We start from the raw sequence: 17,114 nt of genomic DNA, 5'->3' as shown, positions 1-17,114 counted from the left end.
GTTACCTGAGCATAGCCCAAGGAGTCTTGCTTAGAGATGCAAAGCCCCTCGGTCCAGCTGTGTGGCTTTGCAGCTGTGTCCTAAGTAGGGCCTCTGTGTCTGGTTCTGGGCATGATTTTTATTCACCTTTACTACATTCACTGATAGATTTTTCACTTGCCAGCTCTTTGGAGCAAATGCAAGACAACTTGGGTAGGTAATAAATATACACAAACACACACACACCCCTAAAGATTCCAGTCCACAAACACAACAAAAACCAGGAAGGTCGGCATGATAAACCTTTATTAGCGAACTGTTCCCTAACCAGCAAGGGACTGCCTTGTTTTGTTAGATTCGCTCTTCATAAATCCGGGTTACAGCTACAAAGACAAAGTTAATTTTGCATTGATTTATCTGTTCCGAATCCCCTCTTCAGGCCACAAACGGTAGGAAGGAGGTGCTGTGGTACAGTGACTCACAAAAAAATAAACCGCTCAAGGAGGAGAAAAAGTGGAATCACTGATCCAGGTAGGAGCTCAAGACAAGCATGCAGCTATTTCCCAAGCAGCAATGGATGGGCCCTGCAAAAGGCCAAAAGGCCCGATGGAGAGGAGGAAGACTCAAAACCAAAGCTGCCCTGTGCCATGCAAGTCTCCAAATGCACAGAGCAGCCTGAAAGGCCATGGCTTTTCAGGCTGACAGCTTTTCCTCCATCGCATTTCTCCCCCACACGCACCCAGCCCCCATTCGGTCTGCACAGAAAACCGCAACGCCTCCACTCCAAGTGCAAATTCCCTTCCAGGTGTCAGGAAAACTGGCATCTTGTGATCTGTGTCTCCCTGAGATTTATTATTATTACTTTTCCCTCCCGCGTCCAATCAGCCCTTCTCATTATTTCAACCATTGCAGTAAAATTGACATTAAAAAAAAGAAAAAGTCCAGCTTTGTGGTTCATCCATCAGCGCCCATCCAAAAAACAGAAGCCGAAAACATGAGGCAATTCCACAGTAAGGCAAGCCTCGGAAACAACAGACTCTCATTCCAACCCAAACCCGAGCCGACCAGGACTTCTCTCAGTCAACCCCAGAAGCAAGGCAGGTGGCAGAGGTCATGGAGGGAGGTGGTGTGGGGTCGTCCGCCCCGATGATTCAGGGAGGCCATGTTTAAAACGTGCAAAATTATTTTTGTTTTTAAAAAAGAGAACATAAATACAAGAACGTCTACAAAAATACAGAATGCCAAGGACACAGCGTCTATCCTTTACACAAGAACTATAAAAAAATAACTTTCGAGCATCACTCTTGCCTTCAAATAAATACAAAATAAATATGCTTGAAGCGGTAAAAACAACAATGGAATGCAATGCCGGCCCCGCTAAGTCAGGCGAGGACTCCCGGAGCCCTTGGTACAGTCAGAGATGTGACAGCAACAACCTTCCCTTCGCCCTAAGAAAAGCAAAAAGGGGAAGGGGAGGGAACATCTTCCCCACTTGGGCCCCACTTTCCAGCCCCAAAACAAAAGCTACAGCTTTTTCACCGTCAGTTTAAGCCCATCCAGTTCCCACAGGCAAACCTACTTCCTATCTACCCTGCAAAGTCCAGGTACATCACCTCACTCTACATGCAAACTCCAACCATCCACCTGTGAAGAGAGAGATTTAGCAGCCAAGGCTCAGAGGTTCAGGGAGAGGGGATTGATCCCCTTGGATCCCCTTGGCAACTGGCAGTCCTGCATTCAAAGCACCATGCATCTCCCATCCATTCACCCCAATGCTACAATGATGGTTTCTGTCAGCTGCTATTGCTGCCACTGTTTGTATGTCAGACCCAGATGCAATGATGGGTCAAGGGCCAACAGAGCTACCTGGGTCTTCTGTGAAGCCATACCCAATGTGCCACGGTTGCCTAAAATCCTCCCAGGCTTTTCCTCACTGAAGCCATAAGCCTCTCTGACATGCAAAGACAGACATGCAGGATCAAGGCTGCTGCTATTAATAAGTGCATCTTGTTAGCAATTTTAGAGGGACATACACTCAGTCACACCTACATAAAGTTTTAAACAAAAATAAAACCTGCCAACTCTGCCTGGGCGAGCCTCAAGTTGGCTTTGCCCTCCAGCCTTGGTTTTGTTTTTATAAAGTTACATTGCAGTGTCAGAAATGTGAAGTCGGACATAAATTGCTCCTGCCCAAAGGAATGCATGTAAACAGCAATATGTTTTTGGCCCAATAGCCTTTCCTACCCAGGGCAGGTCTTTTGGAGGTCTAAAGCCATGGGTAAAAGGAGTTAACCCAACTCAACAGAAAAGAGCTCTTTCAAGCCAGTTGGAAGATGATACATTCTCCAGCTCTGAGTCCATGTAAGAGACTCGGAAAAGGAGGGTCTCATTGACCCCTCCTCAGCTATGCTAGGAGCTAGGCTAGCACCGCCAGTTCAAGATGTTTCCCTTGAATTCCCAGATTGGTCCCTTTCATGCAGGGTGATTGTTGAAACATGTAACTCTTTCGATATAACAGCAACGATACATCAAAACAGGCCCAAGGCCTCCTGCAGCCTATCCCGCCACACACACCGCCTGGGATTTTTCACAGCTTGGCTTGAGCAGCTTCGTGTCCATCAACACATTCACAGAATGAGAATGGCCCAACACCTTGGGATCCTGGCCCCAAGATTTTGCTAGAGTCCAACACAGTCCAGACCCTGTGTGGTCACCGAGACTGTACCCCCAGAGTCATCTTCAGGTTCTCATAGACCACGTAGCTGATGCTCACGGCTGGGATGACCTTCATGAAATTGGGAGCCAATCCCCTGTAGAGACCAAAGGCACCCTCCGTCTTCAGGATATGCTTGAAGAGGCCTGTCATGGTGACCTCCGGCGCACCTTCGATTGAAGCTGGAAGACAAGTGATTTAACAGACATCAAGAACCCAGTCAAGTATACTATGAATTACAGAATGTACTAACTCAGGACCACAGCTCAGGACAGTTACATTTCAGGAGAGCATGGCCAACAGGGGTTCTGGAAACTGTAGCTGAAAAAGGTAACTACCCCAGGCTCCCCCCAAAACACACACTGAATTGCTGTGCACCTTTAAAGAGCCTGTGAACATCTCTGTAACTACTCAGCTATGCACTGAAATGAACACCAAGGGACATCTGTTCAGAGGATTTTTCTAAATTCTGTTCTAGGCCGAGAGCCACGTTAAGAGCTCAGGAAAACCATGGCTCTATTCCTGCCAACATTCCTTTGTAATTCACTCCTGCAGGTGAATTACAAATTAGATGAGCTGCTACACAAAGTTAATGCACACAAACTATGAGGCCTCCTTATTTTAAAAGCTTGAGAAGCATGCACCGATGGGCACAAACTTTCCTGCTCAGTTCAAGGGCCTCTGAGGTGCTCTTACCTTGAGCTTGCATTCGGGTCCGTACCAGGGCGAGAGGGTAACTGGCCAACTGCCCGCAGGTGCTGGAGATGGTACCACAGGCCAACAGAACAAAGACGCCAGGGTCAGCGCTGTTCACAGCGTAACGTTGCAGCCAGCTGTTCTTTAATGTCTAAGAGAAAGTTGCACACAATTAGTAAGAGAGGAACTGCCAGCCTTTAGTTTTACTGTCTAAAGGGGACAGAAGAAGGGGGCGGTGACATATGAATTGCAAGTACTTCTAGAATTTAAGGTTTTGTAAATGCAGTCTACTTCATGATCATCTGATGACATGCATTGACTGTACGATAGCTTATTTCGCTTAGTTAACTCTCAAAAAGCCTACAAGAACCCTTTGTATACTGATATAGAGTAACACAGCTATGTCTCTGAATACTTCTAGAATTTAGTTGTCCTTTGCACAGGAGTAGACAACTACCCAGGATCTGGGAAACAAACATGCCCTTACAATCTCAAGGGCCTAGGAAGAGCAATTTGGCCACAGCCACAGGCTGTCTGGGACCTAAGAAGAGGCCTTTTCCAAGCCCAGTTCCTTCTGGTTTTAAGTTCCCCATAGGCCTGAAACAACTTGAGCGGTGAGAAACATATTAGCTAAAAAGATCCCCCAAACAATGGAGAAAGGGGCCTTGGGGAACTGCATGCAGCCTATGAACCATACTTTCCCCATCCTTTCTTAGTACATTCTTTAATGACATTTATAGCTTCCTCTGCTACAAAAGGCCTCTTACCTCATATACGGCCAGGTCGATTCCAGCATAAGGAATGATCCCCAACATATTGGGGATGTATCCTTTATAGAAAGCACCCATGCCTTCTTTGGCAAGGATGTTTTTGGCACAGTCCAGCATCCCCTGGTATTGTCCCGTCTTGCGCAGGGCCATCCGTGTTTTCAGAACCTAGAGCACCAGAAGAAAAGAGGCATTAGTAAGGCAGTTAAGCAGGCTGAGAACTAAAAGATTTGACCTGAACCACCACAAATAAAGTCAATATCCAAGAAAAAGGAATCGTGTATTTTGCTAGAGAAGGGCCAATGGCTCCACCTAACAAATTATCAGCCGAAGTAGGAGAATTGCCTCCAAACAAATTGAACCCCCACCCCAAATTCTGTACTGAAAAGGACACTGACCACAGCCACATTCAGAACTTACTTCCATGGGGTAGATGCTGCTCTGCGCAATGGCTCCTGCCAATGAACCCGCAACCAGCCTCTCATGAATCCTCAGCACCTCCTGATCAGTGCCAATGAAGCGTTTGATCTATTGAAAGGAAATAATATGCCATTAGGCCAGTCTGTCCAGACCATTCACATCCCTCTCCCTTGCTAGCTTCAGTGATGGGTAAACCACATCCCCATGCTCATACAACGCACCCCAACCAGGTATGCCCTGGATCCATGCTCCAATGCTCTACCTGCTCATAGGCCATGAACTTGATAGCAGACTCTGGGGCAATCTTCAAGACGTTGATGCCATTCCCTCGCCAAAGTGACCGTGGCCCTCCCTCTCTGATCATCTGGGTAAAGCCTCCAACAATGCACATGTTGTTAGTGCGAGAAGCATGGACCTGAAAAAGAGGAAAGCATTTCAGGCTGCATCCAGGCCCAATGATTATTCATCTTCCTCAGCAAAGCAGCATTCCTCATTTACAGCTGTTTGCCTCCCAACTTGGCATGAAAAGGGGGTGCTTTCATCAAACATTAACACTCCTGAGTTCAGTGTTATCATATTCAACTGCTGCTGCAGTAACAAGAAGCGGAAGAAGAGGCCATGAAAAATGGACTTTGGCTTATACACACAAACAGATGATGAAAAATGGAGACAGGTCAATTCTGACTACATCTGTGCAAAGTCCGAATCCCTCATTTCTCAACATACTTTTGGACAGTGACTGTGCCTCTCTGCCCTTTGAGCCTAGAACATGGAGAGCTGCCAACAAGTCACAGGTTGCCTCGTGTCAGTGATTGCCCCTAGTGCTAAGGAAATGCTTGTTCTGCCAAGGCCACCCAGTCCAGTGACTGAGTGACCATCCTCCATGGCCTGTTCTACCCAGTGGCCAAAGAATTCATGACCATTTCATGAGAAAGAAAACAGGAGGTAGGCCTGTTCAGGAGGAAACTAAAAGTAATGTGTGGCATCAGCAGGATTCAGACAAGCTAGCAAAGATAATCAATGAGAGCTGTAAAGTAGGCATCCCTAATTTCTTCCATATTTCTAGAGGAAACATGTAACCCTTGTGAGAATAAAGCTAACTGAGCAATGGAGCACAGAAGATCTATATTTGGAGTTCCCATCCTACCTGCATGAGCACTTTCAGGCGGTCCAAGGGAGCAGTACATGTTCTCGACACCGCTCCGGCACCTCCACCTGCAACCAGGTGTCGCCACCACATCCCAGTCTGCCTTTCTTCCACTGTGAACTCATCTGGTACTGTCAGATTCTCTCCCACATCAAAAATCTGCAATTCAACCAAGCAAAACATCAACACTTTTCCTCAGCAACTATTATTAGATTTCTAGGGCACCATTTTTCATGCTCTGAGATAAAGAGTTTATGCAGGGAAGCAATTAACTCAAGGGTAGTGTTTTCTAAGAGCTGGACCATGTTTACAGAACATAAATCAGTTCTGTTCTCCTCTGCAAGTGGTCGTGGCTAATACAATTTTGCCCGGGGGAACAAAGAACGAGCCTTTTGCACAAGCCCTCTACATCAGCATTGTTACAGTTCAGAAAGCTGGTCATCTGCCAACCCTGCAATCTGCTGACGTTCAAAATGACTAGCCAAGGGGAACAGGACAGGGAGAAAGATCTAGAGTTCTTCTGGAGTTCACAGGCTGGTCTGATCTTATTATGCAGGACTGAGTGCCAAGAGGACTCTTATCAGCATCAGGCATTGGCAAGTTGCTTCCAGAGTTGACAGGCTGAGAGCTAGCAGGAGCCAGTCACTCAAGCACACTGGGAACCCACAAAGTAGTTTACATCATTTCTCTTCCCTGGCAACTTCTGCTTACAACTCTCGTTTTATGAGAGAGGGGGAAAGGTGGCTAAATCAGGATAACAGAAGCAGGAAGCAACCAGACTAAGGCAGCAGGTAATTCTCGATAAAGACTAGGAGTGGAGATGGAGAGAGACATTCACTACTTAAAAAGTAGCCAAGTGTTCCCCACACACTGTGCATGAGAGACCTTAATGTCTTGAGCAATAAACAAACAAAATTACCGTTGAGTGCTTCCAGTACAGGATAATCTCTGGAATGTTCTCCACAGGGTGCAATAGGTGATAGTCACGCCATTCGTTCCAGTCTATTGTCATAGTCCCATTTTTATCCATGCTGTAAGAATCAATCAAGAAGATTAAGATTAAGAGGAGGTTGGAACTGGCTTGCCAATTTTTTTTAAAGCCCAGTCCATTTCAGACATATGAAATAGCTTTACAGCAACTTTTGCAAACAAGTATTATCCCAACTACTTCACTTAGCAGGTAGTGTAAAATTACAGAGAGGTCTTTTTCAAATAGCTGTAGGAGTAAAAAGGTACCCCAGAAGGATGAAGTGAATAAAGGAAAGGTTGCAATCATTCATATGGTTCCTTTGGGTCAAGAAGAGTTTTCCACCTCTTTCCTCAACATCAACTGTTCCACCTTCAACTGAAATCTTCCAGAAGTAAGCCATAATCTTGGGGAGGGGGGGAGGGTTAGACATTTTCTGCTGGAATTTCTGTCAACAGGTTTTTGGTAATGGGTTAATTAATGAACAAGTCGAGAGCCAGGCAAAGGATTTGTCCTCTGACAGATAAACTACTGTATTATGTCTCAGAATTCACCTCCAACATCTAATATGGAAAACAGGATGGAAAATCAAAGTTGCTACTGGGATAAGTAGTCAAAGGGGTTTCCGTATATTAGGGGCCCATGCTGGAAAATCCTAAATTGTGGACACTACCTTGGCGTTTGGAATCAGATCAAAATCCAACTGTTCCCAGAAAAAAAGTAAAGAAAAACTAGAATAACAAGGCCGCTCTGGTGGCTGCTCCAGAGATTTGGCGCGCTCATCTACAGGCTGCTTGTTTGCCTTCTTTTCATGCATTCTCATTTTGCTTTCCCATGCTTTGGACAACTATCCTTTATTTTACTTTACTGCTTGATGGTTTTATGATTGCTTTATGTATTGTGTAAGCTGGAGTTTCATGTTATTTGTTGTGAAGCATTCACAGTATTTTTATGGTGGCCTATTTTTACTAGGATTTGGTAGCTGAAAAAAAGGTTTTCCAAAGACAGAATTCAACCTCTGCATTTACACCCAACTGCAGGGCCCACTAAAGACATGCTACACACTACCCCCATGGGCAAAGGAAGACTGCTGCACAGGGGACAAGTAGGCAGACAAGGATGTGGCAGTATTACTTACTAGGTGACAGGACCCCAGAAGTGCCCCTTCCTTATTCTGACAGACAGACAGACAGGTAGGCAGGCAGGCAGAGAGAAAGATACAAAGAGGGAGAAAGGGACAAGTAATTATTTGTTAGAAGTCAGTGCCTTGTGCACACAGCAGAAAGCATTTTAGTGTGTTAAGCCACACAAACACATGAAAGCAGAGAGTATGTGCCTTAGGAGCACAGTTAATTTAAGGTGATCTCTACCACCACCATCATCAACAAAAGCAACAACAACAACAACAACAACAACCCCCTGTGAACTCAAAGGACAGTGACAACAGACAGCTGGTGAAATGGTACCTCTTGCCTAGCAGGCAATGAACAAGAGGCTACCCACCTGCGTGTCACCTGCCTGTCTTGCAGTCAAGCAGCACACAGGTAAATATTCTCTTAGGCGACTCTACAGGATGGAAAGTTACCACTGCACACCACTCCTTGCAAAAAAAAAAAAAACAAACACAAAGAGAGAGAAAGCTGAGAAGCCACTCCAGTGAGTCAAGGGCTGCCATCTCAAGAAGCCGGATTCTGTTTGCTTTTGTTGTCACATGCTCTTAGGCATTCTGGCTGAACTGTGGCTTAGCTTCAAATTGTCCCTATGGTTCCAGGAAAAGATGAGGGGTGGCTTCTCACTTGTGACAGATGCCCTAGCACAGTTTGCAACAGAGAAAAGAGGCAAGGCTGCTTCACAGGAAAGGTTTACGGAACAAAAGAGAGGAGGATGAAGGTAAATGTTTCGCACTATGTTTTCCAAAGTGGAAGCATTGGCACCAGCTGCTGCACTCACCTCTTGAGAATTTTCTCCGCTTGCTGTTCGGAGATCTTGACTCCCAGATCTCGAAGGGACTGCATAATCTCTTGGGCATCAATGCAGCCTGTAAGACAGCATGTGGCAAGTGAGCTACAAATTCAATATATAAGATAAAGCAACAGTTCTCCTTCAATACTCCATCTGCTCTCACCATCATTCTTCTTGTCTAAGCTCTTGAAAACCAGCCTCAGCTTCTTTTCATGGTCTTGGAGATAGTGAACGAACTCTTCAAAATCCAGCTGGCCATCCAGGTCTTTATCCCCAGCTTTTACAATTTTCTGCAGAAAAGGACAAAAAAATTACTTTAGTGGGCCTCACATCTATTTTTGTACAATTGTATTCAGGAACAAAGCAACACAGACAACACTTGCTGTCAGACAGGCTGTCTAACCAAATCCCAAGAGGAGGTCTTAGATGAATTCTTGCAAAGACATTTCTCATAGACATCTCTCATTTCTTGCCCAGAGAAACTTACACTCTTTATATTCTAAGGGATCACTTACCACAGATGTCCTTACACATATTTAAGATGTTTATATCCTGCTCAACTAGCAAGAATTTGGGGGTGATTCATAATTATTTTAGAAACCTGTAATCATCAGTCAAATCATTAGTTTCTTGCAGAGGTCTACAGGGATGGGCAACCACTCAGCAGGAAAAAAATCTGTATTTCTACATCATTACCAAACAAAGGTCTTAGCTGTCAGCAATGGAGTGTATCTTTAAGTGTTGCCAGGCTTTATCTCATTCTGGGATTCAGGATTAAAGTCGCAGGGCGAAGGGGAAGGAGTGCTAGCAATGTACTCACTAACTGCTGGCCTCTTTTCCTCTATTAAAAAAAATCTCTCCCTAGGCAACAGAAAAGAAAGTGACTTACTTTCCTGGCAACAGGGAAAGGATTTACTTTGCCTCTGAATCAGCAAGAAAGCAGAGCCTTGGAAAAGATTAGAATAATGTCTGCTTATGCAGCAAAATGTGTGGAGATGAGCACATACTCCTCTTGTCACACAGAGATGATGGTGACCCAATGATACTAGACCTGGAGAAAAATTCCAAAGGCAGCCCAAATTTCTCATGCCCACCCTTTAGCAGTCATCTGAAGGTTTGTTTTTAAATGGAAAGGGATAGACAAGAGAATTTTCTGCCCAAAAGCTCCAAGCTAACATAATGAGGAACATTTTAGAGATAACAGCGGCTCTAACACCGGCGTGAACTGGTTTGGTCACCCTGCAGTTATGTCCTTGTGCAAGATGCTGGGGCAAACTAGATTTTTTAGGAGCAGAGTGTATCTTTGCAGAACAGATTAAGGGACGACAAGGTCAGGCTGTTAATAAATAAGGAAACCAAACCCTTTCACATTCCTCTTAGCAGGAAACAGGACCCCGAGAGGGACCTAAAGACAGCAATAATGTGACTTGGGCAACACCTGCTCTACCATTTGTTTTGCATAAATGTTAGGACATTTGTCCAGTGAGATTAAGTGTTGCAAGCCATCTAGCAAAGAGCAATTGGTTCTTCACTGCAGCCCAGCAGTGTCACCTGATGATCTCCATAGAGCAAGAGGCTATGAAGGACTGATCTCTCGTTTAAACTCCTAGGGTACCAAGCAAGAATGCCCTACAGCTGCCCATGGAGTTGCAGAATCTGCTAAAACCTAACTTTGCTCTCAGGACCATTAATGAAAACAATCCTGAGGGAGAAAAATTAATATGCTTGGTATTAAGGACACTGAACACTGCATGCAATAATACAGTATCTCTAAGATTTGCACCAAACATTATCTAGAGAGTTTCTTCCTCCCTGTGCCAAATTTAGGCCTTCATATAATTTAATATCTTGCCTCACCTAACCTTAATGAGGATGGCAGTGACCTTTCATACGTCCAAAGTGGGTCTAATCTGCAGACAGTCATATGACAGCTTGTGAAAAAGTAGAGACAGAAGGGATCACACTTGGGAAGCTAAAGATAGAAAGAGACCTCTGGCCCAGCTGCAGATTAAGGGCAAACCAGCTGATCCAGGGTTTCCCAAATGAAAGTATTCCCTTGGGAGGAATATTAAGGTCCACAGTCTGAATAAATCAGACTTGGAAAAGCCTCTAACTGTCTTTCTCATCCAAACAGCAGACTGGCACAGATATGGGGCAAAGTGGGGCAATAAGCCTAGCTTCATCTGCCAGTTTAGCTGCCCTGGCTGAACTCACTTGGCTGCAGTACAAGAATGGCTTCTAAAATTACAGCACTCGCATCATGACCAGCACTGAAATTCTTTTCTACATGTGCACATGTCCTGAACATTAATCTTCCTGCAGCGAGGAAATGACAGTTGGAGCTCCAGTGCAGATTTTAGGGTTACCGAGTCAAATATGGGGCCCACAAAGAGTCCCCCCATCATGCATTGTTGCCTGTGAGGTGCTTAACACCTTCTTAGAGCACCAGTATAAGACGCTCAAAGCAAAGATATGCCAAATTGCTGTTCGGATGCCATGTCTGGCTGCTGGGCTGCACTGATGAGTTATGCCGACTAGCTTTAAGAATCCTGTGATTTCCTAACATTTACACGACCTGTAAAGATTATTCCCTGCACTTCCTCTCAGTCCATGTTGGATAATGTCCAGGGGGTGGGTGGGTATTTAAAGACCTTAGCAGGCATATACAGTCCATTTGCTCTTCTATCACTAATGCTATCCAACTCCTGGATATGCTCCGTTTCCTTTTCTTTACCCCAAATTTCCCTGCTACACGTCCCCTGCCCTTCTTTTTTGTTTGGATAAATACAACTCCAGCAGCCATTTGTTGTTGTGTGCCTTTGACTTATGGCAATCCTGAAGAACCCCTGTCATGGGGTTTCCTTCACTGAATTTGCCCTTGCCTTCCTCTGTGGATGAGAGTGTGTGACTTCCCCAATTTCATCCAGTGGGTTTTCATAGCCGAGCAGTGATTCGAACTCTGGCCTCCCATTGTCCTAGTTCAACACTCAAAACACTACAGCAAGCTGGCTCACTCTGCCAACCATAGGCAAAGGCATTTCCATGGTTCAGGAAGACAGAGAGCGGTGACTTCATATACAGCCTCAGGGGAATTTTCAAAGGATGTCGGGAAATTCCACCTTCCTTGTATATCCTGCCATTCATGAAACTGACTAGGGCTTAAGGGTGGTTCTTTCTCACTACACACAGCAGGCCAACATGAATTGGTTCAATTGGAAAGAACGCTAGTTAGAAACAAGGAAGCTAATGATCTCCTGAAAACCAGCACTTTGCTGGGGCTGAATGCAGGAAGCCCCTTTGACTAAGCAGGAGCGCTGAGCAGTCTTCCAAGAACCGCAGATTTACATGTCGGCACAATCTGTCTCCCCTATTGTGTAAGGGAAACACAGACAACAGAAAGAAAAAAGCCACCACAAACTCTCCGTACGCTGAAAGCTATCACAGAAGAGAACAGCTAGTCAAGACTGAAACCCACTGGCGGACCAGAGAACCAGTGCCAAGGAGACCCGGGTTCAAAATCCCCAAAAAGACATTAAAATTCACTAATAAAACTAGAGCCACTCGCCTGGTCTTGTGAAGGCTGTTGTGAAGATAAAACCAAGAAGAGGCACACAGAAGATCCCGTACACCAGCCTTGTTGAACATGGCTGAAAGTGGCCATTGGCCATGCTAGCCGGGGATGGTGGGTGCTATCATCCAACTTGCCTGGAGTGTACCATGTTCAACAAGGCTGGTGTACATTAGTGGGAAGTCCTCGGAAAGGCAAAAAGGACAATACAAAACGCAGGCAAGAGTGACTCCACTTATTTGTCTCACCACCACTCCTTCCTTCCCCAGCACACCCAGCCTCCTTGGTACCTGTTTCCACTGGCGGTAGGTGGAAAACTCCTGGGACGGGATCAGAAGGCTCAGGCGGAAGATGGACTTGAGTTCAGATGGGAGCCCCTTGGACTCAAAGTACTCAAACTCTGCCTGGGACTCGCCAAAGGCCGGCACATAAAGGCACAGGCACAGCATTGTCTCCCGGGGGAAGTCCGCTCAGCCGCTCATGAAAGTATTCCTGTCTCTCGTGTGGGTAGGAAATGCCGGCAAGCCCTGTGACACACGCCTATGAGCTGTCCTCCGGCCGGCTGTGATTGGCTCCCGGGGCCCCAGCCCTTCTGCTTAAAAGGGAAGCCGGCTCTCTCTGGGCTCAGGCCCTGCCTTGCCAAGCATCCGATAAAGCCTTGGCGCCTTGACAAGAGCATGTGACCCGGTTCCAGATTGCTCAACCAGCTGCTTTCGTCAAGCCCCGCGTCACTTTCGCTGGAGATTAACCCTCAGAGGCCTCTCCCAGGCTTCAGAGCTCGGTTGCCGGCACAGAGAATGATGGCTATGATTTAGCTTGAGACGGAGGAACCAGGTCTACCAGTCTAAGGTGTAAACTCCCTATTATTGTGGTATAACCAGAGTGTAACCCCCCTGTTGTTGTCACCGTGTGCCTTCTAGTCACTTCTGACTTACAGCGACCCCAAATGATCCTATCCTTTTCTTCACAGGATTGTTCAGAAAGGGTTTGCCTTTGCCTTCCTTTGGGGCTGAGAGAGAGGGACTTGCCCAAGGTCACCTAATTGGTTTCCATGGCTAAGCAGGGGTTTGAACCCTGATTTCCAAAGTCCTAGTCCAATGCTCAAACCACAACACCACTGTCCCTATCCGGCAAGTATTCAGTGGCCTGGACTGGTATGTGAACTTCCCCTAAGAGCCCTTTCCATAATAACAGAGTGTCAGCCTCAGAGGGAAGCAAAAGCAAAACCTCCCTGAACAAATCTTGCTTCATGATTGGGTCACCTTAAAGTCACCATAAGTCTGAAGTGACTGAAAGGCACACAACATGAACAACCATCACCAGTGATATATAGAAAGGAGGAAGGAAAAACAAGAATCTTTTTCCTCCTTTTTTGTTTTAAGCGAAAGCAGAAAAATCACATGGGGCCAGGGCTTGTATCAGCCTGTTCACCCATCACATCATTGGTAAGGCTGCAACAAAGAGAAAAACCACAACAAAAGGCACATACACGCACAGGGAAGGTGTCACACTGTTGTCCCACACACTCTTTCATACCTAACCGCACCTTAAAAAATGTTCACAGGCCCTGATAATGATGAAGCCATGTGTGTTTCCTGTGGGAAGGGCTCTGCAAACAAAAGGGAGCCACCACTAAGGAGCCACCCAGCTGAGATGCTCCACGATGCCAAGTTAAAGTTCCAAAGAGATGTTTCAACAGGATGTGCCCAGGAACACTTATGCCACCAAACCAGCTGGTACATTTAAGCAAGCAACATAAGCAGCTCAGGTTTTTTCCCTTCCCTGAAGAGGAATTGAAAAGAACCACTGGGCCAGAAAAGGTACCTCCCTCAAGTTCTGTAATAAAAGATATCATGGGCAGTTTCATTTCAGCAATGAGAGGAAACCACTGATGCCCCTCACAGCGGCCTGGGACTATGACTTACCTTTGTTGTTGTGCTCCTTGAAGTTGTTCCCAATTTATGGCGACCCTAAGGCGAACTATCATGGGGTTTTCTTGGCAAGATTTGCCATGGTCTTCCCCTGAGGTTAAGAGAGTGTGACTTGCCCAAAGTCACCTGGTGGGTTTCCATGGCCAAGCAGGGAATCGAACCCTGGTCTCTAGAGTCATAGTCCAACACTTAAACCACTGCGCCACGCTGGATCACTACTCCCCTGGTAGTGGCTAAAATGTAAAACATCAAGAAGGCATTGGTTCCTAAACTTTTGTCTTCCAGATGATTTGGACTTCAGCTCCCATAATTTCTTACTCTTGACCAAGCTGGATGGGGCTTCTGGGAGCTAAAGTCCAAGATACCCAGAGGACCAAAGTTTGGGAATCACTGAGTTAGGGCATGAGGTGAAAAGGTTTGAAAAGGCCACAAAGAAATTAACACATTAACCAGGATTTGGAATCCACATGAAGCCACCCCAGATTTCACAGCCATTCCCTTCAGTGAGGGTGGGAGAGAAGGGCATTCTGGAAGACTGGGCAAAGCATAGATGTTGCTAGAATGCAACTCCCAGCTTTACTCAACACTGGCTAAGCTGGTTAGGGCTTCTGGAAGTTGTAGTTCAGCAATATCTGGGTTATGTGTGTGATCTACAGGGAAAGAGAAACTAGTTCAATGATACAGCACATGCTTTTGCAGGGAGATGGTGCCAAGTTTGCTCCCTGGCATCTTTAGATAAAGGTCACTCCAGGTAGCAGAGTTCGGAGTGAGCTCTGTCCAAGGATTTTGTGAGCGGCTGCCTGTCAAGTGTGCTGGGTAATGTGCTCGGTAGTAAGGTCAGTGTTGTGGTTCTGGCTGAGGTGGTTTCACAAGTTTGTGTTCTGGTGCCGAGGGAGCAGGTGATACAAGCAAACACTGGCAGCAGATGTGGTTCTGGAGCTGAACATACAATTCCCAGGAATAGCTAGTTTGGGCAATGGTAGCCAAAGAAGCTATATTGCTCTTCCCCCTCATCTTTCCCTGGCAAAATTCCTGGACACTGCGGCTTACTAGAATTCAAAGATATAGCCGTTTGTAGAATCAGTATGTAGAGAGATCATGTAACACCTTTGAGACTAACCGAAAGAAAGAAGTTGGCAGCATGAGTTTTTGTAGACTTCAGTCTACTTTCTGAGATGCTCATGCTGCCAACTTTTTTCTTGCAGTAGTCTCAAAGGTGCTACAAGATCTCTCTGCATACTGGGGTTTACTAGGATGGTCATTACCTTTTCACATAGCTCTCCTTCTATTTCTCCCGCACCCCAGTTTTCTTTCAACTCAGCTTGGGATACACCAGAAATAAAAGCCAAAGCATTGTTTGAACCAGTTAAGGTATATACATGCTAACTTGTGTTGTGTTTGATTAAATACCTAGGGCTTTAATATATATCCCCATCAGTGCATGTAAAGAAGTGAGCTGAAATCCGTTAATGCTTACGCTGCAATAATCAGTGTTAAAGGAACTGTTTTGTTCCTTCTTCTTCCTCCCCTCCTTTTCTTTTTATATCAAAGAAGGAGCTTTGTATTTGAAGGGGGAGGACAGACTCAGTATAAGCAGGAACTCCAAGGCCCAAGTCTCCCATGCGGATCACTCCCATCTGATAACTGCTTTTTTAGGGTGGAATGCAGGAGTGGATACTGAAACCAAATTGGGGCTCAGCAGCCTGAATGAGGTCTGAGCAGTAGCATTACAGAAGGTACCATGTTATGCCAAGCGTGCCATTTTTGCAGAACAGAGAGCAAATTACACAAAGGAAAGGTAGAGCACATATACTCAACCGAGAAAAAGTTCCACAGAAACAAACCCTGACAAATTAAAGTTTAATTACACCTCCAGAGCTTTGTGTGCTCAGCCAGTAAGTGGTGCAATTATAGATGAAAAACAGGGAAAGCCTTCCCAGCCACCTGTGCTTCTGCTAAAAGCCATCCTGAGCAAACATGTTCAAGGATATCTTCCCCCCAACGTCCCCAACCAGGCTGACACCAAGCAACAGGCTTCCATCTTGGAACTCTCCAGATGGGCTGGACTATTGCTCTATCCATCTTCAGCCACCATGGCCATTGGATATGCTAAGGGTGTATCCAGACTGTGGAAATAAAGCAGTTTGACCCCACTTTAACTGCCAGGAGAGAATCCTGGGATTTGTAGTTTGGCGAAGCAACAGAGCTCTCTGCCAGACCAGGCTGAATACCTCACCAAACTACAACTACTGTACAAGGATTCCACAGGATGGAGCCATGAAAGTAAAAACTGGTATCAAAATGCTTTGTTTCTGCAGTATGGATACATCCTAAAATGAAGCCATCAGTTTGGCCTAGGAAACCTCATAAAATAATAAAAGGGGGCAGGCAAGTCCTTCCAAAGACTTACACTCCGCTTAGAGCCCTTCTTACACTGCCTAGTCCTTGATGGTCAGTAAGCCAAATCTAATATCCTCAATGGGGAAAAACGCACTACCACCATTGAGGGCAGACCAGATGAGATGGACACCTGAAATCCATGCTCAGCTTCTCCAAACAAGCATGGGTAACCGGCACAAAAGTCTGCCCACCAGCTTTAATTTTCAACTACTTCCACCTTCAAAAATCACCACAGATTAAATCAGATCCCAGTGTTTACTCCTGTGTCTGACTATAAGGCCTTAAGGTACTTTAAGTCAGCAGTTTGTCCTTGGCATGAATAGGAAATTGTATTTTTCCCTAATCATCTGCAGCAACGGCAACTCTGTTACATGGCCTGGGAATATTTAATCTCTGGCCTTGAGGAAGAGTCCACATGACGAACAGTGGCCATTATCAAGAGGGAAACTTGTCCGATCCCGTCTTCGCCCTTTTCCACGGGGACAAATTTTGACACAACCGAGTTATCACATGATGAACGTCTCCCAAAACTTGCTGTGAATTAAGGGATTTTATCAATCTGGA

The 17,114-nt window shown here is 45.7% G+C and overlaps 1 protein-coding gene across 6 annotated transcripts in view; it reads right to left on the bottom strand.

Annotated features, from left to right (window-relative positions):
* Positions 1-267: 267 nt before the first annotated feature.
* SLC25A25 (solute carrier family 25 member 25) overlaps positions 268-17,114 on the bottom strand; it is a 30,298-nt gene continuing 13,451 nt past the window's right edge. For 2 of the 6 annotated variants that reach the window (XM_089534880.1, XM_089534882.1), the window contains exons 2-11: positions 8,815-8,941; positions 8,640-8,727; positions 7,828-7,863; positions 6,642-6,753; positions 5,723-5,881; positions 4,838-4,990; positions 4,576-4,683; positions 4,156-4,323; positions 3,389-3,539; positions 268-2,874 (exon numbers count right to left, since the gene is read on the bottom strand). In XM_089534880.1, the coding sequence (XP_089391006.1) occupies positions 2,690-2,874; positions 3,389-3,539; positions 4,156-4,323; positions 4,576-4,683; positions 4,838-4,990; positions 5,723-5,881; positions 6,642-6,753; positions 7,828-7,863; positions 8,640-8,727; positions 8,815-8,941 (1,287 nt within the window). In that variant the 3' untranslated portion in view covers positions 268-2,689. Of the gene's footprint in view, positions 2,875-3,388; positions 3,540-4,155; positions 4,324-4,575; positions 4,684-4,837; positions 4,991-5,722; positions 5,882-6,641; positions 6,754-7,827; positions 7,864-8,639; positions 8,728-8,814; positions 8,942-12,509; positions 12,749-17,114 lie in introns of those variants that run through there. The other 4 variants (XM_089534881.1, XM_089534883.1, XM_089534884.1 and 1 more) reach the window with 3 other exon arrangements.

The sequence above is a fragment of the Sceloporus occidentalis genome, unplaced genomic scaffold (genome assembly GCF_023333645.1).
Source record: "Sceloporus occidentalis isolate IW3139 unplaced genomic scaffold, rSceOcc1.0.p SCAF_8, whole genome shotgun sequence".
In the NCBI taxonomy this organism is placed as follows: domain Eukaryota; kingdom Metazoa; phylum Chordata; class Lepidosauria; order Squamata; family Phrynosomatidae; genus Sceloporus; species Sceloporus occidentalis.
The sequence above is the reverse complement of the archived record's forward strand: the minus strand, read 5'-3'. Positions and strand labels throughout refer to the sequence as shown.